Source organism: Oncorhynchus nerka, linkage group LG11 (genome assembly GCF_034236695.1).
Source record: "Oncorhynchus nerka isolate Pitt River linkage group LG11, Oner_Uvic_2.0, whole genome shotgun sequence".
NCBI lineage: Eukaryota > Metazoa > Chordata > Actinopteri > Salmoniformes > Salmonidae > Oncorhynchus > Oncorhynchus nerka.
In genome coordinates this window covers 39,368,143-39,395,882 of record NC_088406.1, presented here as the reverse complement: position 1 = coordinate 39,395,882, position 27,740 = coordinate 39,368,143, and the positions used below count along the sequence as shown (strand labels likewise).

Sequence of the window (27,740 nt, the reverse complement as noted above, 5' to 3'; positions counted from 1 at the left end):
TTTTGGTCTAACTCCACTCGCCGTGTTTGGAGGAAGAAGAAGGATGAGTACAACCCCAAGAACACCATCCCAACCGTGAAGCATGGAGGTGGAAACATCATTCTTTGGGGATGCTTTTCTGAAAAGGGGACAGGACGACTGCACCGTATTGAGGGGAGGATGGATGGGGCCATGTATCGCGAGATCTTGGCCTTCCCTCAGTAAGAGCATTGAAGATGGGTCGTGGCTGGGTCTTCCAGCATGACAACGACCCGAAACACACAGCCAGGGCAACTAAGGAGTGGCTCCGTAAGAAGCATCTCAAGGTCCTGGAGTGGCCTAGCCAGTCTCCAGACCTGAACCCAATAGAAAATATTTGGAGGGAGCTGAAAGTCCGTATTGCCCAGCGACAGCCCCGAAACCTGAAGGATCTGGAGAAGGTCTGTATGGAGGAGTGGGCCAAAATCCCTGCTGCAGTGTGTGCAAACCTGGTCAAGAACTACAGGAAATGTATGATCTCTGTATCTGCAAACAAAGGTTTCTGTACCAAATATTAAGTTCTGCTTTTCTGATGTATCAGATACTTATGTTATGCAATAAAATGCAAATTAATTACTTAATCATACAATGTGATTTTCTGGATTTTTGTTTTAGATTCCGTCTCTCACAGTTGAAGTGTACCTATGATAAAAGATTACAGACCTCTACATGCTTTGTAAGTAGGAAATCCTGCAAAATCGGCAGTGTATCAAATACTTGTTCTCCCCACTGTATGCACGCACGCACGGACACTCACACAGACAAAGAGAAAGAGATGGAAGAGGAAAGGGGGTGGATTGATAATGTTTTGTGAAGGATAGATTACATACAGTACCAGACAAAACTTTGGACACACCTACTGATTCAAGGGTTTGTCTTTATTTTTACTATTTTCTACATTGTAGAATAATAGTGAAGACAAACTATTAAAAAAACACATATGGAAACATGTAGTAACCAAAAAAGTGTTAAACAATTCAACATATATTTTATATTTCAGATTCTTCAAAGTAGCCACCCTTTTCCTTTCATGACAGCTTTGCACTCTCTTGGAATTCTCTCAACCAGCTTCACCTGGAATGCTTTTCCAATAGTCTTGAAGGAGTTCCCACATATACTGAGCACTTGTTGGCTGCTTTTCCTTCACTCTTAGGTCCAACTCATTCCAACTCAAACCATCTCAATTGGGTTGAGGTCGGGAGATTGTGGAGGCCAGGTCATTTGATGCAGCACTCCATCACTCTCCTTCTTGGTCAAATAACCCTTACACAGCCTGGATGTGTGTTTTATGTAAATGGCCTGTTGAAAAACAAATGATAGTCCCACTAAGCGCAAACCAGATGGAATGGCGTATCGCTGCAGAATGCTGTGGTAGCCATGCTGGTTAAGTGTGCCTTGAATTGTAAATAAATCACCTACAGTGTCACCAGCAAATCACCCCCACACCATCACACTTCCTCCTCCATGCTTCACGGTGGGAACCTCACATCTGTTCACATACTTTGCGTCACACAGCGGTTGAAACCAAAAATCTCAAATTTGGACTCATCAGACCAAAGGACAGATTTACACCAGTCTAATGTCCATCGCTTGTGTTTCTTGGCCCAAGCAAGTCACTTCTTCTTATTGGTGTCCTTTAGTAGTGGTTTCTTTGCAGCAATTTGACCATGAAGGCCTGAATCACACAGTATCCTCTGAACAGTTGATGTTGAGCTGCAATTTCTGAGGCTGGTAACTCCAATGAATTTATCCACTGCAGGTAACTCTGGGTCTTCCTTTCCTATGGTAGTCCTCATGAGAGCCAGTTTCATCATTGCGCTTGATGGTTTTTGCAACTGCACTTTAAGAAACTTTCAAAGTTCTTGAAATTTTCCAGATTGACTAAAATATTTTTGTATTTGTTTAACACTTTTTTGGTTACTATATCAAATCAAATCAAAATCAAATCCAAATTTATTTGTCACATACACATGGTTAGCAGATGTTAATGCGAGTGTAGCGAAATGCTTGTGCTTCTAGTTCCGACAATGCAGTAATAACCAACAAGTAATCTAGCTAACAATTCCAAAACTACTACCTTATACACACAAGTGTAAAGGGATAAAGAATATGTACATAAAGATATATGAATGAGTGATGGTACAGAGCGGCATAGGCAAGATGCAGTAGATGGTATCGAGTACAGTATATACATATGAGATGAGTATGTAAACAAAGTGGCATAGTTTAAAGTGGCTAGTGATACATGTATTACATAAAGATGCAGTAGATGATATAGAGTACAGTATATACGTATACATATGCGATAAATAATGTAGGGTATGTAAACATTATATTAAGTAGCATTGTTTAAAGTGGCTAGTGATATATTTTACATCAATTCCCATTATTAAAGTGGCTGGAGTTGAGTCAGTGTGTTGGCAGCAGCCACTCAATGTTAGTGGTGGCTGTTTAACAGTCTGATGGCCTTGAGATAGAAGCTGTTTTTCAGTCTCTCGGTCCCAGCTTTGATGCACCTGTACTGACCTCGCCTTCTGGATGATAGCGGGGTGAACAGGCAGTGGCTCGGGTTGTTGTTGTCCTTGATGATCTTTATGGCCTTCCTGTGACATCGGGTGGTGTAGGTGTCCTGGAGGGCAGGTAGTTTGCCCCCGGTGATGCATTGTGCAGACCTCACTACCCTCTGGAGAGCCTTACGGTTGTGGGCGGAGCAGTTGCCGTACTAGGCGGTGATACAGCCCGACAGGATGCTCTCGATTGTGCATCTGTAGAAGTTTGTGAGTGCTTTTGGTGACAAGCTGAATTTCTTCATCCTCCTGAGGTTGAAGAGGCGCTGCTGCGCCTTCTTCACGATGCTGTCTGTGTGGGTGGACCAATTCAGTTTGTCTGTGATGTGTATGCCGAGGAACTTAAAACTTACTACCCTCTCCACTACTGTTCCATCGATGTGGATAGGGGGGTGTTCCCTCTGCTGTTTCCTGAAGTCCACAATCATCTCCTTAGTTTTGTTGACGTTGAGTGTGAGGTTATTTTCCTGACACCACACTCCGAGGGCCCTCACCTCCTCCCTGTAGGCCGTCTCGTCGTTGTTGGTAATCAAGCCTGCCACTGTTGTGTCGTCCGCAAACTTGATGATTGAGTTGGAGGCATGCGTGGCCACGCAGTCGTGGGTGAACAGGGAGTACAGGAGAGGGCTCAGAACGCACCCTTGTGGGGCCCCAGTGTTGAGGATCAGCGGGGTGGAGATGTTGTTACCTACCCTCACCACCTGGGGGCGGCCCGTCAGGAAGTCCAGTACCCAGTTGCACAGGGCGGGGTCGAGACCCAGGGTCTCGAGCTTGATGACGAGTTTGGAGGGTACTATGCTGTTAAATGCTGAGCTGTAGTCGATGAACAGCATTCTCACATAGGTATTCCTCTTGTCCAGATGGGTTAGGGCAGTGTGCAGTGTGGTTGAGATTGCATCGTCTGTGGACCTATTTGGGCGGTAAGCAAATTGGAGTGGGTCTAGGGTGTCAGGTAGGGTGGAGGTGATATGGTCCTTGACTAGTCTCTCAAAGCACTTCATGATGACGGAAGTGAGTGCTACTGGGCGGTAGTCGTTTAGCTCAGTTACCTTAGCTTTCTTGGGAACAGGAACAATGGTGGCCCTCTTGAAGCATGTGGGAACAGGAGACTGGGATGGGGATCGATTGAATATGTCCGTAAACACACCAGCCAGCTGGTCTGCGCATGCTCTGAGGGCGCGGCTGGGGATGCCGTCTGGGCCTGCAGCCTTGCGAGGGTTAACACGTTTAAATGTTTTACTCACCTTGGCTGCAGTGAAGGAGAGTCCGCATGTTTTGGTTGCGGGCCGTGTCAGTGACACTGTATTGTCCTCAAAGCGGGCAAAAAAGTTATTTAGTCTGCCTGGGAGCAAGGCATCCTGGTCCGTGACTGGGCTGGTTTTCTTTTTGTAATCCGTGATTGACTGTAGACCCTGCCACATACCTCTTGTGTCTGAGCCGATGAATTGCGATTCTACTTTGTCTCTATACTGACGCTTAGCTTGTTTGATTGCCTTGCGGAGGGAATAGCTACACTGTTTGTATTCGGTCATGTTTCTGGTCACCTTGCCCTGATTAAAAGCAGTGGTTCGCGCTTTCAGTTTCACGCGAATGCTGCCATCAATCCACGGTTTCTGGTTTGGGAATGTTTTAATCGTTGCTATGGGAATGACATCTTCAACGCACGTTCTAATGAACTCGCTCACCGAATCAGCGTATTCGTCAATGTTGTTGTCTGACGCAATACGAAACATATCCCAGTCCACGTGATGGAAGCAGTCTTGGAGCATGGAATCAGATTGGTCAGACCAGCGTTGAACAGACCTCAGCGTGGGAGCTTCTTGTTTTAGCTTCTGTCTGTAGGCAGGGAGCAACAAAATGGAATCGTGGTCAGCTTTTCCGAAAGGAGGGCGGGGGAGGGCCTTATATGCATCGCGGAAGTTAGAATAGCAATGATCCAATATGATTCCATATGTGTTATTTCATAGTGTTGATGTCTTCACTATTATTTTACAATATAAAACCCTGGAATGAGTAGGGTTGTCCAAATATTTTACTGGTACTGAAGATTTGGTCATTCATTCTTATAATGATGTGGATTTCCTGGCCATGCTCATGGTTTTATCCAGGATAGGAGTCATCAGAAGTAATGTGGCATTTTAAATGACAAAAGTTTAAATACAATGTTACTGATGAAGGTTTCTAGTTGTAGTTTCTCACATCTTCTCCCAGGCCTAATGAAGAATAGTCTCTCTAATGACTGCATATTTAGGAGAGAGTCTTTTTAAAACCTCGGACAGTTTTTCTTCTCCTGTCAAACAGTCTGGCTGGTCTGTGGACTCAGGAAACCACAAGTTATTTTCCATCTTACCCTGTGTGGAATGTTTCATGCTCTGGTCAGGAGGAGTTCTTTATAAAGCTACACATGACGACTGGCTAGTAAATATAACACATGATGTCATAGATCGGACCGTGCTGGCCAATGAGAGGAGGGGGAGTGAATAACAGTATAATGACATGGAAACAGATTTTCCAGGAGTTCCAAGTTCTGAGTGCAGCCACTACTGACACATCAACACAGTCCAGACCTGCTGTCTATTATAGCATTTTAAGGTCGCTAAATGGATCAAAATGCTGAATGTCCTGGTCACATTCCATGGAAAACACAAACGAGCGCACACAGTGCCTTTACTGAATATAGGCCACCTTGTAGAGAACACCTGTTTTCTATTGAGGCCACAGCAACAATATCTCCATCCAGTCGGGGATCCTTCACCCACTTCACCCATTACACTATATTCTCCTATGTAGGGCACTACTTTTAACCATGGCCCATATGGCTCTGGTCAAAAGTAGTGCACTATGTAGGGAATGTGTCATGTAGTTCTGTATAGAATCTATAGATCTGTCCTGACATCCCTGTTTCTTGATCTGTTGCAGGTCATCTTCTCTGACCAGCTATCACTTTACTCCTCAACCACCCTCACTCACACACACCCTCTACTAGACTTCCCCTTACCTCGGTCCTCTTCACCCTCTGTCCCCCTCATGACCTTGACTGAAACCATACATAGATGTGATCATGAACACATCAGTAAGAGAGGGACTGTCTGATTTCAACATGCTCGCCCTCAGACTAAGTTCTGCCTCTGTTCTGTTTACAGTTCTACAGGTGATACCCCATTCTCCCTCATCATCAATTGTGTGTGTGTGTGTGTGTGTGTGTGTGTGTGTGTGTGTGTGTGTGTGTGTGTGTGTGTGTGTGTGTGTGTGTGTGTGTGTGTGTGTGTGTGTGTGTGTGTGTGTGTGTGTGTGTGTGTGTGTGTGTGTGTGTAAGCCTGGGAGCATTGTAGTAAAATAGTAGAGAGGCTGGGAAGGGGCCTAGGTTTGGGAAGGTAGCTGGGAGCGATGTGATGTGCCTAGGGTGGAACAGAGATGAGTTAAACAAAGACAGAAAAAATACAAATCTTCTGGATGATTACCAGCAGCCTGGCCTGGAGTTATATAACAGGCACTGGAGTCATCTGGACCCAGGACCCATAGCAGTGATTTAGAATACTGTATATACTGACTGAGCCAACACAGACCTGGTTTCACACCAAGATGAATGATCACACTGACTACAGCCATGTTATGGGAGTCTGGGGAGAAGAAACAGCTTGGCAGAATGCAGAACTTCACAGCAGTATTATTCCACATTATCTCTGATAATCTCTGATTTGTCACGTTGTGACCTTAGTTATTTTGTTATGTCTTTGTTTTAGTATGGTCAGGGCGTGAGTTGTGTGGGTTGTCTATGTTAGTTTTTCTATGATTTGCTATTTCTGTGTTTGGCCTGGTAGGGTTCTCTATCAGAGGCAGCTGTCAATCGTTGTCCCTGATTGAGAACCATATTTAGGGATTGTTTCTATTCTATTGTGTTTCGTGGGTGATTGTTTTCTGTTTTCTGTTGTGTGTCTGCACCAGCCAGAACTGTTTTCTGTTGTGTGTCTGCACCAGCCAGAACTGTTTTCTGTTGTGTGTCTGCACCAGCCAGAACTGTTTTCTGTTGTGTGTCTGCACCAGCCAGAACTGTTTTCTGTTGTGTGTCTGCACCAGCCAGAACTGTTTTCTGTTGTGTGTCTGCACCAGCCAGAACTGTTTTCTGTTGTGTGTCTGCACCAGCCAGAACTGTTTCCTGTTGTGTGTCTGCACCAGCCAGAACTGTTTTCTGTTGTGTGTCTGCACCAGCCAGAACTGTTTTCTGTTGTGTGTCTGCACCAGCCAGAACTGTTTTCTGTTGTGTGTCTGCACCAGCCAGAACTGTTTTCTGTTGTGTGTCTGCACCAGCCAGAACTGTTTTCGGGTCGTTTCTCTTTGTTATTTTGGTGTTCATTTAATAAATATGGACACATACCACGCTGCACCTTGGTCCTCACCTTCTTCCACCGCCAACGGCCGTTACATGATTATCTTATTTAACCTTTATTAAAGACTGCCTACCAAAAGGCCTCCTTAGGTGACGGGGGCTGGGATTAAAAATACAGAATAAAATAAAAATATAGGACAAAACGCACATCACAACAAGCGAGACACCACAAAACATAGCATGGCAGCAACACATAACACAACAACATGGTACAAACATAGCAATACAACATGGTACAAACATTATTGGGCACAGGCAACAGCACAAAGGGCAAGAAGGTAGAGACAACAACACATCACGTGAAGCAGCCACAACCGTCAGTAAGAGTGTCCATGATTGAGTCTTTGAATGAAGAGATGGAGATAAAACTGTCCAGTTTGAGTGTTTTTTGCAGCTCGTTCCAGTCGCTAGCTGCAGTGAACTGGAAAGAGGAGCGACACAGGGATGTGTGTGCTTTGGGGACCTTTAACAGAATGTGACTGGCAGAATGGGTGTTGTGTGTGGAGGATTGAGGGCTGCAGTAGGTATCTCAGATAGGGGGGTGAGGCCTATTGTTCTTATGTTCCTGTTCTAGTGTTCCCTAGTGTTCTAGGAATGGTCCCTGTGGCAGCATCGATTGACTCCACTCAGCTTCAGCCAAGTTCATATTAATGGAGCAGAACAGTTCATTAAGAACAAATTCTTATTTTCAATGACGGCCTAGGAACAGTGGGTTAACTGCCTGTTCAGGGGCAGAACAACAAATTTGTACCTTGTCAGCTCGGGGATTTGAACTTGCAATCTTCCGGTTACTAGTCCAACACTCTAACCACTAGGCTACCCTGCCAGTAAATCCCATATAAACAAAACAGGACAGTTAGCATCTATAAGAAACCTCAAAAAGGGGCCTCCCGAGTGGCGCAACGGTCTAAGGCACCGCTTCGCAATGTTGCGGCATCACTATAGACTGGGGTTCAATCCCAGGCTGTGCCATTACTGGCTGTGTTTCCTCCGACACATTGGTTTGGCTGGGTTAAGCGAGCGGGTGTTAAGAAGCGCATTTTGGCGGGTCGTGTTTCGGAGGACGTATGACTCGACCTTCGCCTCTCCCGAGCCCGTTGGGGAGTAAAATAACAGAAACCTCAAAAAGATTGTCTACTCACAACTATTTGCTATTTATGACTAAACCATGGTATGGTGATCTCACGTGAGGATGACATGTTGGGGGTGTAATCATGTAGTGCATGATGAGGAGGACTCCTCCATGGTTAACCAGTGAGTCAGTACTCTGTAGAGTTGATCAAAGCAGCAGCCTGACAGTAGAGTCAATAGATCCAGCAGGATGCCTCAAGTCCTTATTATAGCAAGGTGAAATTGAAGCGTGAAGAGGAAGTAAACTAAAGAAGAAAGACAGTTGTACAAAGAGTCTTAAAGACGTGTCTTTTTCCTGGTGAGGGATGTCGGCTAGGTTGTTGAATGCTTTGCCCTGGAGTCATTCACAGAGAGGTGTGAGGATTGCAGTGTCTTAATAACCCAATGGAGCCTTCAGACACGGAGAGTCTTATTAAGAGAATGAACCCTTTCCAAACAGTTCTTCCTTTGTTTTCCCAGAACCACAGAATAACTGGCTTTAGATTGCACCAGTCAACACAGATTAGAGGATAAATTCAGAGAGGAGATCTGTGTGTCTGTTTGTGTGTGTTTGTTTGTATGTGTGCGTGATTGTGCGTGTTTGTATGTGTGTGTGTGTGGTCTAGGACAGTGATAGACAGTCCCCTCACTGTGAGAGAGCAGGTCAGCCAAGATGATTTTACAGACGACTGTAAAAATGTTAGTAAAATGTTCTAAAAATAAGCTGTTGGATTTGTCCCTGTCCCTGAACCTGTCCTTCTACGAGCTGAGGGAAAACAAAAAAAAATATTCTGGGTTTTAAAAACATTCTAGTGGAGCAGAAAGGTCTGGGTTTTAAAAACATTCTAGTGGGGCAGAAAGGTCTGGGGTTTAAAAACATTCTAGTGTGGCAGAAATGTCTGAGGTTTAAAAACATTCTAGTGGGGCAGAAAGGTCTGAGGTTTAAAAACATTCTAGTGGGGAAGAAAGGTCTGAGGTTTAAAAACATTCTAGTGGGGCAGAAAGGTCTGGGTTTTAAAAACATTCTAGTGGGGCAGAAAGGTCTGGGGTTTAAAAACATTCTAGTGGGGCAGAAAGGTCTGGGTTTTAAAAATATTCTAGTGGGGCAGAAAGGTCTGGGTTTTAAAAACATTCTAGTGGGGCAGAAAGGTCTGGGGTTTAAAAACATTCTAGTGGGGCAGAAAGGTCTGGGTTTTAAAAACATTCTAGTGGGGCAGAAAGGTCTGGGTTTTAAAAACATTCTAGTGGGGCAGAAAGGTCTGACGTTTAAAAACATTCTAGTGGGGCAGAAAGGTCTGGGGTTTAAAAACATTCTAGTGGGGCAGAAAGGTCTGGGTTTTAAAAACATTCTAGTGGGGCAGAAAGGTCTGAGGTTTAAAAACATTCTAGTGGGGCAGAAAGGTCTGGGGTTTAAAAACATTCTAGTGGGGCAGAAAGGTCTGGGTTTTAAAAACATTCTAGTGGGGCAGAAAGGTCTGAGGTTTAAAAACATTCTAGTGGGGCAGAAAGGTCTGGCGTTTTACCATAGATGCTTCAAGTTTCCTGTCAACATCAAATAAAATAGAATCCAATTGTATTGGTCACATACACATATTTAGCAGATGTTATTGCAGGTGTAGTGAAATGCTTGTGAGAACATAGCAACAGATATACAACAGATATACCGATCGATCGGTATAGAGTTTAAAGGCCATAAACTATGGACATCACACATCAAATACAGTCAGGCCACACAGGCCACGTTTCAAAGAGATGAGGATTCAAGTTTCTGTCTGACTTGTGATTCTCCTCACCTCTACCCCAGAGAGCTGACCACCCTAACCTCTACCCTAGACAGTGCTTGTTTGTGGTGTATGTGTGCGTGGTGTGTTTAGTCACATGCAGGGCTATTTGGGATATGGGCCCAGAGAAGTTTCCTCGGCTGGACTATGTCACTATAAAGAGGTGAACTGGTGGTTATGATGACTGCCCATAGGACCCATATGGCTCTGGTCAGCAGTAGTGCATTATATATGGAATAGGGTGACATTTGGGATGCATCCATAGATTCTGCAGACCATCTGGTCCAGTAACATGACATCATACAGTCTCTACAGTTTCCACGGTACAGCTGTCAAATATAGGCAGAGAATATCAGAGCTCAGTTAGCTTAATCTCTTTACGTCATCATCCTACTCACAGTTATTACCCTGACTGTGTGTGTCTCAAATTGCACCCTATTCCCTGTATTGTGCAGTACTTTTCACCAGAGCCCCATATATGCTATGGTCAAAAGTAGTGCACTATATAGGGAGTAGGGTGCCATTTGAGACACAACATGTGTTTCTATTGAAAACAGATGTTCTGTTAACTACGGTTCTCTTTCTGTTAAGGATTCTGACCACATCACATTGACTTTGACACTGACTTTGGTCTGGCTTACTTCAGCCATGATATGGTTCTAAAAGGGAAACGGCATGTTGAGAGTCTCGTGGTTAAATATACTGTACGCTACGAAAGCAGCATGGTAGAAACACACTGTACTAAAATATGACATCAACAGGACCATGGGGAAGGAAATGTCTTGGTTGTGTTGACAAACAGTTACTGAAGTCATCAACAAACTAAACACTACATAAAGTCCATAGATTTACAACCATTACTCTAGGGTTAGCGTGCTGTAGCTGTGAGCAGTGATATGTCACTCTAGATTACCCTGGTGTGAGTGGTGTTCATTCACAGAGCTGTAAAGTTGTCTGTTAAGAGCGCGTCATATTACAGCCAGACCACACAGCAGACATTCCTACCTATAGGGGAAAGTGATGGAATGTGAACAGGGTCTCCTGTACATTATTGACATACCCCCTGTTATACACCCCCCGCTCATAGAGTTCATGTGAGAGTGGAACCTGAGACAAAAATGGCATCGCCCATCGCCCCCAGCTGCCCCCAGGGCCACATCACGACACGACAAATAGTTCCCTCAGCAGTAACTATGTAGTACTAGTAACAATGGCATGCCTCCTAATTTTAACTGCGTCCTGCCAAGCCATGCATAAATAGGCCTTTAAAATAAAAGCCTGACCGGCTGTGTGTCGGGAGGGACATTCTCTGGACATTCTCCAGACACTCCTGGGGAGTGAAACCTGGACCCTGGCTGGTACACCTGTCCCCATCCGTAACTCACAACCACATTGTTTCAGAGCAACAGCCGTACCACCCTGTGGAAGACAAGCCTTATGTGATTGACTGGTTTTGAAGCCGTGCGGGTCTTATGCATGCTAAAATACAGTGTTAGCCCGCTGAGCTAAAGTCCAGGCATTGGCTCGGGGAGCTAATGCAAGACTTCAGGTCTCATGCAAGGTTACTCATCACCCGAGAATGGTTCACCGAACCACCTCTGTTAAACTTGGAATACTCCCTGAAAGACCCTGGTCTAACAGAGTAGACTCTGGCTAAAAGAGCAGACCCGGAACTAACAGAGCAGACCCGGGACTAACAGAGCAGACCCTGGACTAACAGAGCAGACCCTGGACTAACAGAGCAGACCCGGGACTAACAGAGCAGACCCTGGTCTAACAGAGCAGACCCTGGTCTAACAGAGTAGACTCTGACTAACAGAGCAGACCCTGGACTAACAGAGCAGACCCTAGTCTAACAGAGCAGACCCTGGACTAACAGAGCAGACCCTGGACTAACAGAGCAGACCCGGGACTAACAGAGCAGACCCTGGACTAACAGAGCAGACCCTGGACTAACAGAGCAGACCCGGGACAAACAGAGCAGACCCTGGTCTAACAGAGTAGACTCTGACTAACAGAGCAGACCCTGGACTAACAGAGCAGACCCTGGTCTAACAGTGCAGACCCTGGACTAACAGAGCAGACCCTGGACTAACAGAGCAGACCCTGAACTCAAAGAGCAGACCCTGGTCTAACAGAGCAGACCCATGACTAACAGAGCAGACCCTGGACTAACAGAGCAGACCCTGGACTAACAGAGCAGACCCTGGACTAACAGAGCAGACCCTGGACTAACAGAGCAGACCCTGGACTAACAGAGCAGACCTTGGGCTGACAGAGCTAACCAGGGCTGCTAAAGACAATATAAAGACAGTGATTATGTCCCAAATTGCACCATATTCCATATATAGTGCACTACTTTTGAACAGGGCACATAGGGCTCTGGTCCAAAGTAGTGCACTATGTAGGGAATAGGGTTCCATTTGGGTCACGTGTCAGATTCAACACACAGCCTGGTGAAACACGTACACGTGAAAAAAGCCTTACCTGCTCCTGCATTGGTCATCTTACTGCACATCTGCAAACAAAGAGAAACAGACAATGGTTCGTCAGACAACAACAGAGTGTACCGCAGCCCTCAATACCGCTTTAACTGCATGGCTTAAACAAACAACTTAAACAAACAACAAAACAGATTGGTTGAAGAATACACAAACAACTTTTCAAAATGTTAGAAATACTACAGTGAGTCAGGTATCAGTGGCATCCTAGTAATGTCACAGAGGATATATTCAGAGAGGAGAGGAGTAATGAACTCAATTGTATCCTAGTAATGCCACAGCCATAAAGAGTTCAGGGTTAATGACTGATCTATCAGGCTGCTGCCTGCTTTACTGTGTTACCATAGAAACCTGATGGCTGGTTCAATATGGACAGCTGGCTCATGTTTGTACATCACTTTAGTATTTATAACATCCTCTGTCTAGTGTTATTAGACCAACTTAGACTAAACACATGGCAATAATCCCAAATGGCATCCTATTCTCTATAAAAGTGAAATACTGTTGACCAGGGTGCACTATAATATGGTGTTTTACATTGAGACTTACCCCCACACCAGTGAGTCGCCAGTGTTTAATGTTAATGTAAGCTCTAGCGTTATCATCAGGAGTGTGACACTAACGACTTGTGGTGAGCAGAATCAACAACCTCTGCCTCATTCAAGACTTTTGCTTTCTGAGAAGGTGTTAAAGTTCACAGTTAGCGTTTGTTATGTAAAATGCCTGTTGAAAAGTACCAGTGGCCTGGGCTTGGCCCCAAGTCATGGCAGGTCCACCGGAGCCATGGCCCAGGGAGACACGGGTGCCGGTCCACATAGGTAGAAACAGAAGGCTGAGTATTTTGGGTATAACACCTGGTTAAATCCCCATTGGACACTCACCATAAGTAATTAGGCCTGTGTGTCTCCAGAGACAATACGTTGTGATTTTAGAGGACAGTTGGTGGTTGTGGATCTCCATGTGTGGCTGGACAGGATCTTTGCCACAGCCAGAATAGTGCACTATAAAGGGAATAGGGTGCCATTTGGGATGTACTCATAGTAGAGCAGCCTACAGTATGAGGAAACACATCTTTTACAGAGAGTAGTCTTGGTCCAACAGCAGAGGAGTGAGGTGGTTAACAGGTGGAGACATACAGGAAATATTCGGTCTCAGGCAGAACACTATCAGGTGAAGGGACTGATGTTGTTACCCAAGTATCTCTGCTTATTGACTGTGAGATTCAGCATAACAGGGTCAAAATTCATTATTACATTTCTGTCCTCTTCAGTCATAGGGTTGGAGAACAGAAGCAATGCTGACAGTGTCTCTCTCAGCTCTCTGCTCTAAACAATTATCTCATTCTGCAGACAGAGGAAACTAGGTGTGAGTACCAAATGGCACCCTATTCACTATATAGTGCACTACTTTTGACCTGGGCCCATGGAGCTGTCGAAACTCTAAACTGACGTGTGTTAACATAATAGATCTATTAACAGGCTCTGACCCACATCTACAAATAAAGCTGTGATGAAAATTTGCCTTATAGAACTGACTGAATGGCCCCAATGGAGATATCAGTCTGTCTTTTACTCACAGGGGCTTCAAAGACTGTCCTAGACTTCTGTCTGTCCCTCGACAGCCCATATAAAGTCCTGTTAGTGTCCTTCCATTTTCCTCTTCATTGATATACAGTGCCTTGCGAAAGTATTCGGCCCCCTTGAACTTTGCGACCTTTTGCCACATTTCAGGCTTCAAACATAAAGATATAAAACTGTATTTTTTTGTGAAGAATCAACAACAAGTGGGACACAATCATGAAGTGGAACGACATTTATTGGATATTTCAAACTTTTTTAACAAAAGAAAAATTTGTATCCAAATCCGGCTTTAAACTTCTTCACAACAGTATCTCGGACCTGCCTGGTGTGTTCCTTGTTCTTCATGATGCTCTCTGCGCTTTTAACGGACCGCTGAGACTATCACAGTGCAGGTGCATTTATACGGAGACTTGATTACATCATTAGTCATTTAGGTCAACATTGGATCATTCAGAGATCCTCACTGAACTTCTGGAGAGAGTTTGCTGCACTGAAAGTAAAGGGGCTGAATAATTTTGCACGCCCAATTTTTCAGTTTTTGATTTGTTAAAAAAGTTTGAAATATCCAATAAATGTCGTTCCACTTCATGATTGTGTCCTACTTGTTGTTGATTCTTCACAAAAAAAATACAGTTTTATATCTTTATGTTTGAAGCCTGAAATGTGGCAAAAGGTCGCAAAGTTCAAGGGGGCCGAATACTTTCGCAAGGCACTGTAGTTATACCCATAGACTTAGATAGACATCGCATCATTGTGTATGTCCCATTATGGCGTCTGTGAGAGAATGGGCAGAGCACCATTGAGGTCATCTCCATTTTGAAGAGGTACATTTTCTTCTTCTACAACTTCTATAAGTTGGCAAACAAAGGGTGCGTACTGCCACCTGGAATGTGTTGTTTGAACAGGTATAAATCCAAGGTTGGCGATTTACTGCCACCTGTAGATATGGAATGTTTGCTCACAAGTATAATGTGATGTCTGATCCCTCCTGGTGACCTGGATGGAATTATGTGATCCTTCCACAAACCATAGGAAGTCTCACCCAGTTTACTACTTCAAAATGGTGAAAGTCCTCAATAGCGCTACCCATGCTAAAACAGGCCTTTGGACACTAGAATGGTGTCTATGGTTATACCACACCACCTCAGTTCTGAGCATCCACCACATGTCGGGTTATGGGTTAGAGGTCAGGGGTCAGGTGACAAGACACAGAAAGAAGACAGCCCTATCAGGAAGCTCCCTCTGCTACAACAACCAACATTTTTATATGGACTGACATGTCTGGTCTTTAGTGATTGATAACTGGTCTGCTGCATTGACTAAATAAAAAAAACTAGTTCAGAAAAAACAAGTGGAAAACATTCCTAATCTAACAGGCTATGGAACATGTCCATGCTCTACAATAGTACTATCTGAGATGCTGCTATACATTGTAGCTGGCAATGGGATGATGTACAAAGTTCACACGAGATCTGGAAGGAATTACATAATTCCCATCATGCATTTCTTTACGTTCTCTTTCCTGCGTTTCCCAACTCTTCCCTTCCCCCATGTGGTATATGTGGAGTAAACTCCCAGCCCCGCATAGAGCCCTGTGGTCTATGTAGAGTTAACTCCCAGCCCGCACAGAGCCCTGTGGTCTATGTAGAGTACACTCCCAGCCCCACACAGAGCCCTGTGGTCTATGTAGAGTACACTCCCAGCCCCACACAGAGCCCTGTGGTCTATGTAGAGTACACTCCCAGCCCCACACAGAGCCCTGTGGTCTATGTAGAGTACACTCCCAGCCCCACACAGAGCCCTGTGGTCTATGTAGAGTAAACTCCCAGCCCCACACAGAGCACTTTGGTCTATGTAGAGTAAACTCCCAGCCCCACACAGGGCACTTTGGTCGATGTAGAGTAAACTCCCAGCCCCACACAGAGCACTTTGGTCTATGTAGAGTACACTCCCAGCCCCACACAGAGCCCTATGGTCTATGTAGAGTACACTCCCAGCCCTACACAGAACCCTGTGGTCTATGTAGAGTACACTCCCATGCGTCCAAAATGGCACAAGTAGTGCACTATATAGGGAATAGGGTTGCATTTGGGATCGATTTAACAGTCCTGAACACTCCCAACCCCACAAAATGAAGTCTGAGGTTACTCCACCAATCATTCATTGTGTTTAATTTGGCATGCGCAAATCACATTTGCTAACAGAAACAGGCAGAGAACCCCCAAACTAATGTCTGATAATATATAACCAAACCTATAGCTGTATATGGCTGCCTCCAAAATGGCATCCTATTCCCTACATATTGCATTGCTTTTGATCAGAGCCCCATGGGCCCTAGACAAACGTAGTGCACTATATAAGGGGGAATGAGGTGTCATGTGGGACGCAGCCTATTTTATATGGAACGATCCAGGCCTCTCATCATAGCTCAGGGCAGGGTAGGATGGATGACTTCTCTCCACAGCCATTACTCTTCTGTGGCTTCTAACAGCCGTGCTCTAGAGACTCCCTCTGGGCCTCTACACCAAGGCATAGCCATGATCCACAACCCCTAACTCATAACACGTAACTACGGGCTGAAACTCACAGGACTGAACCCATCTCTCTCCACAACATTCAGAAATTTGTCTCGGTTGTAAAATAAAATCTATGTCCCTGGGAAAATAACCCTAGTTTTACTCTCAAAGTCTAAGAAAAAATAAGGGATAGAAAGAGATTGTTGGGTGACCTAGAAGGTGTCCCAGTAGACCAGCCAGTAAACCAGTAGACCAGCCAGTAGTCCAGCCAGTAGACCAGCCAGTAGACCAGTACACCAGTAGACCAGCCAGTAGACCAGCAGACCAGCCAATAGACCAGCCAGTAGACCAGTAGACCAGCCAGTAAACCAGTATGCCAGCCAGTAGACCAGTAGACCAGCCAGTAGACCAGTAGACCAGCCAGTAGACCAGTAGACCAGCCAGTAAACCCGTAGACCAGCCAGTAAACCCGTAGACCAGACAGTAGACCAGTAGACCAGCCAGTAGACCAGTAGACCAGTAGACCAGCCAGTAGACCAGTAGACCAGCCAGCAGACCAGTAGACCAGTAGACCAGCCAGTAGACCAGTAGACCAGGCAGTAGACCCGCCAGTAGACCCGCCAGTAGACCAGTCAGTAAACCATTAGACCAGCCAGTAGACCAGTAGATCAGCCAGTAGAACAGTAGACCAGCCAGTAGACCAGTAGACCAGCCAATAGACCAGTAGACCAGTAGACCAGCCAGTAGAACAGCCAGTAAACCAGTAGACCAGTAGACCAGCCAGTAGACCAGCCAGTAGACCAACCAGTAGACCAGCCAGTAGACCAGCCAGTAGACCAGCCAGTAGACCAGTAGACCAGCCAGTAGACCAGCCATTAGACCAGCCAGTAGACCAGCCAGTAGAGCAACCAGTAGAACAGCAATTAGACCAGTAGACCAGCCAGCAGACCAGTAGACCAGACAGTAGACCAGTAGACCAGCCTCATCCCTCCCCTCTTCTATCCAACCCCTGGACAGATGGGAAAACACCTGGCTATATTTAGAACACTTCCTCAATGGGTCACAACCAATAAGAAGACTTTCTTATCGGGGCAGCTGGGGGATTACGGGGCTATGCCATTTTTGTCTCAGGTTGTGTGTGTGTGTCTTTTGATGCTTTGACCCTCTGTCTGCCAGGGTCATCAGACCAGCTCCATCCTGCCAGGTTCTGAGGAAGAACTATCTGTCTCTGTTAGAAGTGTCAGGTCTCAGGGCACACGTGGAATGCTGCAGTTGCAGTCATGTTGAGACACACAGGAACACAGCAACATGTGCTGCAGGACATTCCAACACAGAACACCTGACGGTCTCACCCTCACGTATCAAACACGTGGCACATACCTGGCGGACTCACCGTCACGTATCCAACAAATAACACACACCTCACAATCACTATGCATTGGGTTCAGGTGGAGATGGAACCAGAATGTTAAGAATAAAATACCCTTTCCATCTAGCAAACCATTGTGGATGGGAATCTGCATGTCAATACAACAAGGGCCATCTTGAGACCACCTTAAAAATTGTGACCCTAACCTAGAGACCGGCAGGGTCTGGGGGAACAGCCATAACAACGTCCTGTCAAAAGCTGACTCCAAACATTCTGTAAGCGTTCCTAATGCCACCCTATTCCCTATGTAGTGCACTGCTTTTGGTCAAAAGTAGTGCTCTATATAAAGAATAGGGTGTAATTTGGGACGCAGGTTGGGATGCAGCCTCTCTATCAGCTCATAACCTTCCAGTCACATGACATGCTGCAGTAGTTAGTTACCATGGTCAGATTATCCTGAGACCCTCAACATGACAGCAGCAGCTTAGACTCTAACATCACGTTCTCTCTCTCCACTGCTTTCACACCCACTCCAGAACTCTCATGTAAGAGGCTGAGGGGTGTGTGCATGCGGTAGGGCTGGTCTAGATTCTGGAGTCAGCCTGGGGCTTGTAGAAGAGTAATCCTTTGCTTATCATTAACCCTGGCCTGAGGTCAGTGTTACAGAGCATGGCGTGCACACGAACACACACGCGAGGAGACACAGTGTTCCCCGGCCAGACGTTGGAACCATTGTGCAGTAGTGTGACAGTGGGTTAGAGTTAGGACATTGTGTACGGTGTGAAGGTGGTCTCCATGCAGCCTGTCTGTCTCTGACTCAGACCTTGGTGGTGTTCCGCAGCTTTCTGACTCTGTAATCTGCTCTGAGACTCTGAGAAGCAGACTGCATCAGGACTGGAGAGCACAAAGCCACATCGTTCTGTTCCCACCAATATAATTAGTCATTCCCCTGTCGAATCTGATCCTCATCCAGACATGGTACCTATACAGACGCAGGCCGTTAGCAGGGTTTCCCCACAGCCGCCACAAAACATACCTAGCCCCACCTCTCCATTGTTTCCCTTGCTAAACCTGTCTAATAGGCAGACTAACACCAGACCTGGGGACAGTAAACCACTCACACACACACTTCCTGTGTATACACTGTGTCAAACAAGGAAGAGAAGAGGATACAACGGACAGCTCTGCTGTGGACTTCTCATTATGTACAAAACAGTGCCATTCTTAGTTTATCAATTACATTTCACAGCTAATAAGAGGAATGTTGTTTAAGTTAGCAGACAGAAAATCTATTTAAAATACTTTCTGTAGCTAGCTGAAGGCAGCCTGAATATAAAATGGATTAAATTGAGCTTTTATGCCACTGGCCTACACACAATACCCCATAATGTCTAAGTGGAATTATTTTTTGAGAACTTGAGTCATTAATTATTCAGCCCCTTTGTTGTGCCAAGCCTAAATAAGTTCAAGACTAGTGTTTAACGTGATATTTGAATGACTACTTCATCTCTGTACCCCACACATACAATTATCTGCAAGGTCTCTCAGTTGAGCAGTGAATTTAAAACACAGATTCAACCACAAAGACCAGTTTTCCAATATCTCGCAAAGAAGGGCACCTATTGAGCATGGTGAAGTTATTAAGTACACTTTGGATGGTGCATCAATACACCCAGTCACAATAAAGATACAGGCGTCCTTCCTAACTCAGTTGCCGGAGAGGAAGGAAACCGAGATTTAACCATTGAAACAGTTACAGAGTTTAATGGCTGTGAAAGGAGAAAACTGAGGATGGATCAACAACATTGTAGTTACTCCAAAATACTAACCTAAATGTCAGAGTGAAAGAAGGATGCCTATACAGAATATAACATACTTCAAAAACACGCATCCTGTTTGCAACAGGGCATTAAAGTAAAACTGCAAAACATGTGGCAAAGAAAGTTACTTTGTCCCTGAATACAAAGTTTTAGGTTTGAGGCAAATCCAACACAACACATCACTGAGTACCACTCTTCATATTTGAAAGCATGGTGGTGGCTGCATCATGTTATGGGTATGCTTGTCATCGGCAAGGACTAGGGTGTTTTTTAGGATAAAAATAAACCGATTAGAGCTAAGTACAGGCAAAATCCTAGAGGAAAACCTGGTTCAGTCTGTTTTCCAACAGAAACTTGGAGACAAATTCACCTTTCAGCAGGACAATAACCTACAACACAAGGCCAAATATACACTGGAGTTGCTTACCAAGATGACATTGAATGTTCCTGAGTGGCCTAGTTAATGTTTTGACTTAAATCGGCATGAAAATCTATGGCAAGACTTGGAAATGGCTGTTTTATAAATTATAATGTGCAAAGCTCTTAGAAACTTACCCAGAAAGACTCACAGCTGTAGTGTTTCTAACATGCATTGACTTAGGGGTGCAAATACTTATGTAAATGAAATACTATATTTTTGTATTTCTTTTTTTTATACATTTGAAAAAAATTCTAATAACAAATTTTCATTTTGTCTTTATGGGGTATTGTGTGTAGATGGGTGATATATTTTTAATATTTTTTAAATATTTATTTATTTATTTTACCCCCTTTTTTCTCCCCAATTTCATGGTATCCAATTGTTTAGTAGCTACTATCTCATCGCTACAACTCCCATACGGGCTCGAGAGAGACGAAGGTTGAAAGTCATGCGTCCTCCGATACACAACCCAACCAAGCCGCACTGCTTCTTAACACAGCGCGCATCCAACCCAGAAGCCAGCCGCACCAATGTGTCAGAGGAAACACTGTGCACCTGGCAACCATGGTTAGTGTGCACTGCCCCCGGCCCGCCACAGGAGTCGCTGGTGCACGGTGAGACAAGGACATCCTTACGGGTCAAACCCGGATGACGCTGGGCCAATTGTGCACCGCCCCACGGACCTCCCGGTCGCGGCCGGTTACGACAGAGCCTGGGCGCGAACCCAGAGTCTCTGGTGGCACAGCTAGCGCTGCAGTACGCGCCCAGGAGGCCGATGGGAAAGATAATTTTCATTTTTAATCTATATTGAATTCAGGCTGTAACACCACAAAATATGGAATAAGTTAAGGGGTATGAATACTTTCTGAAGGCACTGAGAATTCGCTTATGATATCTAAATCACATTGTTTCACCCAGACCCAGACAGACAGGTACACAGGCACAGAGTAAGCAGGAGTCAAAAGGACGAGGGAGAGTCTCAGAGAAACTTACGACTGTCTTCCTGGTCCTGGCTCTGGTTCCTATGGCTGAGATACGAGGGGCCGTGGTCTTGTGTTGGTCATGTCTGGGACATTCTCCTGTTTCTGGTTCCCCTCGCTGCAACAGTGCACTGTCCTTCTCATTAAGAGATTGGTTTACTGCCGTCCCAGACACAGCTCCACACTGCAACAACAGCACAATAACAATCGTCAACACTGGATCCTTGCCTGTCTGTCTATCTGCTAGTCTTTCTATCAGTCTGTCTCTGGGATGGTCAGCGGCAATGTACGCAGTCTTCAGCTCAATTTCTATCGGACAGACAGTGACAGACAGAGACAAGGCAGCCTGTTAATCGTCCACTGAAAGGACAAAGAGTGTGTCCTTGTCAAGTCCCTCAAGCCTGTCGTTAGTTAAAGCTGTCTCTCTGAATGTGTGTTATGGCTGCTGATGGGATGCCTTCAAGCATGTGCCCCTCTGCTAACCACTCTGTAACCATTCCTAACGTGCTCAATCATACAAACAACCTCCTCTACCCACACAACAAGACCTCTGTGCTGATCACATACAGAACCATACAGGCCTCTTTCTGTTGTTGCCCTCTGCTAACTAACTGCTGGGGTATTTCATCATGCAAGCCTCCATGAGAGGAGTCTTATGTAGGACCAGAGCTACAAGGTCCCGGTAACAACATCTCCACACAATGGCTGTCTGTCTGTCTCCGCCCCGCCTGGCCCACCACCCTGGCCAGACTACTGCTAGACACACCACACTATAGCAGCTTTTCTAACAGCCAGCTCCCTCCTCTCCCATCATAAAATGGACGCCTGCAGCATTCAGAGAAGCAGAATCAAAGACAGCCTGATAATGGCCATAGTGTCCCAGACAGACAGCTTCCACTATATGACAACATGCTGTGTATGTACAGTATATCAACATATATCACAGTTATCCTTAAGTTTATGACGGAACAGTCCTACCCAGACCTACAAGCTTCTGAGGCTGCATCCCAATGGCACCTATAGGGCTTTGGTCAAAAGTAGTGCACTATAAAGGGAATAGGATGCCATCCTGAGTCTAGTATGTTTCCTAGATTAAATGTATGTTAGCTAGGTGAATGTATGTGTATTGTAAAGTACATGATTTAGCAGCATGGACTTAGAGTCCTGTTAGACACCTGTTGAATGACTATAACAATAATCCATCAGGATTTCCTCTTCACAAAGCTCAGTAAATTGATTATAGACAGCAGAGAGCATGAAAAAGCATGTCGCATCATGATAGGCTGCAAAGGAATGTATAGATTTCCCAAATGTATCACTGGTTAGTACATGGCTCACATTTCAGTCAACATGGTCATGTCACCTGCTGTCTGTCTGCGTGCGGTTCAGTGTGTGTGTGTGTGTGTGTGTGTGTGTGTGTGTGTGTGTGTGTGTGTGTGTGTGTGTGTGTGTGTGTGTGTGTGTGACTGACCTGTTGTCTACGTGCTGTGCAGGGTGTGTGTGTGACTGACCTGTTGTCTGCTTGCGGTGCAGGGTGTGTGTGTGTGTGACTGACCTGTTGTCTGTGTGCTGTGCAGGGTGTGTGACTGACCTGTTGTCTCTGTGTGTGTGTGTGTGTGTGTGTGTGTGTGTGTGTGTGTGTGTGTGTGTGTGTGTGTGTGTGTGTGTGTGTGTGTGTGTGTGTGTGTGTGTGTGTGTGTGTGTGTGTGTGTGTGTGACTGACCTGTTGTCTGCATGCGGTGCAGGGGTGTGTGTGTGTGTGTGTGTGTGTGTGTGTGTGTGTGTGTGTGTGTGTGTGTGTGTGTGTGTGTGTGTGTGTGTGTGACACTGACCTGTTGTCTGCGTGCTGTGCAGGGTGTGTGTGTGACTGACCTGTTGTCTGTGTGCTGTGCAGGGTGTGTGTGTGACTGACCTGTTGTCTGCGTGCGGTGCAGGGTGTGTGTATGTGACTGACCTGTTGTCTGTGTGCTGTGCAGGGTGTGTGTGTGTGTGTGACTGACCTGTTGTCTGTGTGCTGTGCAGGGTGTGTGTGTGTGTGACTGACCTGTTGTCTGTGTGCTGTGCAGGGTGTGTGTGTGTGTGACTGACCTGTTGTCTGCGTGCTGTGCAGGGTGTGTGTGTGACTGACCTGTTGTCTGCGTGCTGTGCAGGGTGTGTGTGTGACTGACCTGTTGTCTGCGTGCGGTGCAGGGTGTGTGTGTGACTGACCTGTTGTCTGCGTGCGGTGCAGGGTGTGTGTGTGTGTGTGACTGACCTGTTGTCTGTGTGCTGTGCAGGGTGTGTGTGTGTGACTGACCTGTTGTCTGCGTGCGGTGCAGGGTGTGTGTGTGACTGACCTGTTGTCTGCGTGCGGTGCAGGGTGTGTGTGTGACTGACCTGTTGTCTGCGTGCTGTGCAGGGTGTGTGTGTGTGTGTGTGTGTGTGTGAGTGACCTGTTGTCTGCGTGCTGTGCAGGGTGTGTGTGTGACTGACCCGTTGTCTGCGTGCGGTGCAGGGTGTGTCCGAGGGGGAGGATGATGCACTCAGAGCCTCCTCTATGTCCAGGTTGAGCTGGTCCAGTTTCCTCATCAGCTGGCTCATAGACTCACACCACAGGGTCTGAGGCTGGACCAGGGGAGACTCCTGGGGGAAGAGAAAGGTAGGGGGGAGACCGTTATTAGACAACACTGGAGGAACCTATAAATTCTGCAGAAATAGACTATTGTGACACCATGTACAAAGCCGGAGCATGCAGTGTCAGGAACAAAGGTAAATGAATTAGGACGACAACAATCACTACTCCGTAGTTGGACAGGAAAAAAACAAGATCATTCAGAGAGCTACGATTTAATTCTCTGGATAATAACGTTGAAATCGTTCAGATAGTTGGAGAAGGTTATGAGCACCAGGTGACTAAACTAAAAACTAAAAATACATTTAAGAGATCATTAGAGGAGCAGAAAAATACTTTTATAAATGTCAGAGTGAACGTAAACAATACAGACCAGCATAGAGGGAAATGTGATATCTTCACCACCTAGTTCTTAGCAGTCTTCACAGATCTTAACCTACAGTCCAGATCCTCTAACACAGCTCATGTTTGTCTCTGTGTGTCCCAAATGGCACCCTAGTCCCTTTATAGTGCACTACTTTTGACCAGGGCCCATAGGCACTATATAGGGACACATCCAGAGACAAACATGTTAGAAGATCTGGAGATCTCTCTCTCTCTCTCTCTTTGAGACCCTTGTTGCGCAACAGTGTGACTCAGAAGTCAAGCAGCCGACACAAAGCCATTCATTAATTTCCTGGAATTAAACTGCGGAACTGTTGTCTGTGTTCTGAGTGTGTCTGTCTGTTGGAGTCCCGGCCCCCTGAAACCTCCTGGCCCCTGGCTCTGTGTTCTGTCTGTTAGTGCCCCCAGGAGCCCCTGTGCGCCCAGCTCTTTCTCCATGCTGCATTAAAACCCCTCTCCTCCAAACAATCATCCTATTGATGAGTGTGTTCTCTAGAGGACCTACTGTAGTAGTGCTGGTGTCTGAGCCATTGGTGTGACCCTCCCATTGGCCTCCTGTTCTTCCTGCTTCAATGTAGAGGCAGTGAGTCTCAGTCACAACATACAGTAAATAGGCGTGATTTTCCCTCACTATTAAAATCGTGATACTTTTTTTATCTAGTCAAAGCCATGACGTTTTGGCCGCCAACGGCCTTCATCAGAATGAAAACAAAATGGGAATGGACAATAAAATATAGGAAATACAGTTCAGGAGAAACTGTAGGGACAGGGAACTAGAGGTGGTAAAGCATCTAGAGAGTTCCTACAACATAAAGGTGTTACTAGTAGTGATCAGAGCAGAAGTCAGTCCACCTAGGGTCAGCTGGTTCACCTCTGACCGGGGAAACGCCTCAATCTGTCTATCTGTCTGTCTCCCTGTGCTATATCTGGAACACACTAGAACACAATGTCTCCTACTGTCTCTCTTCTCTCTGACAGCCACACACAGTGCTGCCTGCCCGCCTCGGAATGCTGACACTTTTTCTCAGAATGAGTGGAATTTCAGAGAAGGCTTGAAGCTGAGAGAGACTACCCATGATTCCTTTCACCTCCTCTTTCTGGCCCCATAAATAGTGAAAAACACTGATGCCATGGCAATGCTGTCGGCATGAGACAGACAGTAGTGTTATCTTCAGGGGAAAACTAAACGTGAGAGGGACGATATCTTTATCAGGGTAAATTGGCTACATTGTAAACCCCAAGGCCGGGTCTTTGACATGACAATGAGGAATGAAGTGTGTGAGCTCTGGGCACTGTGCCTGGACCATACCACCCACTGAGAGAGGCATAGATTACCAGGCAGGGAGAGGGTTGATTCGATTGATGATTGGGGTAGAAATGGAGCAGGGTGGCATGTGAAAGGGAACAACGGCAAGGCGAATAGGTTACTCAGCTGAAAAATAGTTCAAACCCATTCTCTCCTAACTTTCTAGGAGTTACCTGCTAAGTTCCCAGGTCTATCCCTTGGTGAGAACAGGCTTCTACTCTGCACTGAGTCACACCAGTAGAATCTTTTCACTTCTAAACTAGATAAAGATAAACAACATCACAGAAACATGTCTTTTTACAGTATACACAAACATACCATAACCAACTGATTGATGCACAGAGAGAGAGAGTGGGAGAGAGAACTAGAGAGAAGTGTGCATAGGCCATGTAGGATTACTATGTAGCAATGGTGCCCTCAGATGGCTAGCATGAAAAGCTGTAGTTCAAACAGGAGTGTTGCCTGTCAGAGCCCCTGGTTGCGTCCCAAATGGCACCCCGTTTCCTATTTAGACCAAGGCCCAGTTTAAACCAGTTCCAGGTATTTAAAGCACTCCTCCTCCCTTTCCCCAAACAACCTTTATGCTCACAAACAGCCCATTCCCAGTGTTGTGTCATACAGTCTGTAAAGCCTGCCAGGGCTATCAGCAGAGGCAGTGGGTGTGTTCCCTAACCTCTCCCCTCTGTTTTATGTTCTAATCTCCAGGGTTAGGGTTGCTATTTTATTATTCTTGGGGCGGCAGGTTGCCTAGTGGTTAGAGCATTGGGCCAGTTACCGAAAGGTTGCTGGATCGAATCCCTGAGCTGACAAGGTAAAACTCTGTCGTTCTGCCCCTGAACAAGGCAGTTAACCCACTGTTCCCCGGTAGGCCATCATTGTAAATAATAATTTGTTCTTAACTGACTTGCCTAGTTAAATGAAGGTTACATTATATGTCGGGTTAAGCTGAGGAATGACAGCTATGCACTGTCAGAGATCTGGTGTCCCTGACACAGGTAAACCATAGGTGTATGATGTAAACATGATTCATCAACGTCCAGAAGAGACTTTTAAAGTCCAGTAAACCTTGGAAGATGGGGTCACTCACAGTCTGGTAACTAGCATTAAACCTGGAGGGATGGAGTCACAGTCTGGTAACTACCATTAAACCTGGAGTGATGGAGTCACAGCCTGGTAACTAGCATTAAACCTGGAGGGATGGCGTCACAGTCTGGTAACTACCATTAAACCTAGAGGGATGGAGTCACAGCCTGGTAACTAGCATTAAACCTGGAGGGATGGAGTCACAGTCTGGTAACTACCATTAAACCTGGAGGGATGGAGTCACAGCCTGGTAACTAGCATTAAACCTGGAGGGATGGAGTCACAGTCTGGTAACTACCATTAAACCTGGAGGGATGGAGTCACAGCCTGGTAACTAGCATTAAACCTGGAGGGATGGCGTCACAGTCTGGTAACTACCATTAAACCTGGAGGGATGGAGTCACAGCCTGGTAACTAGCATTAAACCTGGAGGGATGGAGTCACAGTCTGGTAACTACCATTAAACCTGGAGGGATGGAGTCACAGCCTGGTAACTAGCATTAAACCTGGAGGGATGGAGTCACAGTCTGGTAACTACCATTAAACCTGGAGGGATGGAGTCACAGCCTGGTAACTATTAAACATGGAGGGATGGAATCACAGCCTAGTAACTAGTAAACCTGGAGGGATGGAGTCACAGCCTGGTAACTAGCATTAAACCTGGAGGGATGGAGTCACAGTCTGGTAACTACCATTAAACCTGGAGGGATGGAGTCACAGCCTGGTAACTATTAAACCTGGAGGGATGGAATCACAGCCTAGTAACTAGTAAACCTGGAGGGATGGAGTCATAGCCTGGTAACTAGTGAACCTGGAGGGATGGGGTTACAGCCTGGTAACTAGTAAACCTGGAGGGATGGGGTTACAGCCTGGTAACTAGTAAACCTGGAAGGATGGAGTCACAGCCTAGTAACTAGCATTAAACCTGGAGGGATGGAGTCACAGCCTGGTAACTAGTAAACCTGGAAGGATGGAGTCACAGCCTGGTAACTAGCATTAAACCTGGAGGGATGGAGTCACAGCCTGGTAACTAGTAAACCTGGAGGGATGGAGTCACAGCCTGGTAACTAGTACACCTGGAGGGATGGAGTCATAGCCTGGTAACTAGTAAACCTGGAGGGATGGAGTCACAGCCTGGTAACTAGTAAACCTGGAGGGATGGAGTCACAGTCTGGTAACTACCAAGACCAGAGGGACGGTTGGGAGAAAAACACCACAGAGCTGCTGCAGTATGGCTCCCTATTCCCTATAATGCATTACTTTTGATCGGAGCCGAGGAATGCACTTTTGACATTATAGGGGAGAA

The 27,740-nt window shown here is 45.8% G+C and overlaps 1 protein-coding gene across 1 annotated transcript in view; it reads right to left on the bottom strand.

The window, feature by feature from the left end:
* Nucleotides 1-27,740, bottom strand: part of LOC115136850 (stAR-related lipid transfer protein 13-like) — an 89,677-nt gene that overhangs the window by 49,665 nt on the left and 12,272 nt on the right. Inside the window, 3 exon segments of the mRNA XM_065024512.1 lie at nt 12,351-12,381; nt 21,064-21,234; nt 23,523-23,672. Coding sequence (XP_064880584.1) covers nt 12,351-12,381; nt 21,064-21,234; nt 23,523-23,672 — 352 coding nt within the window.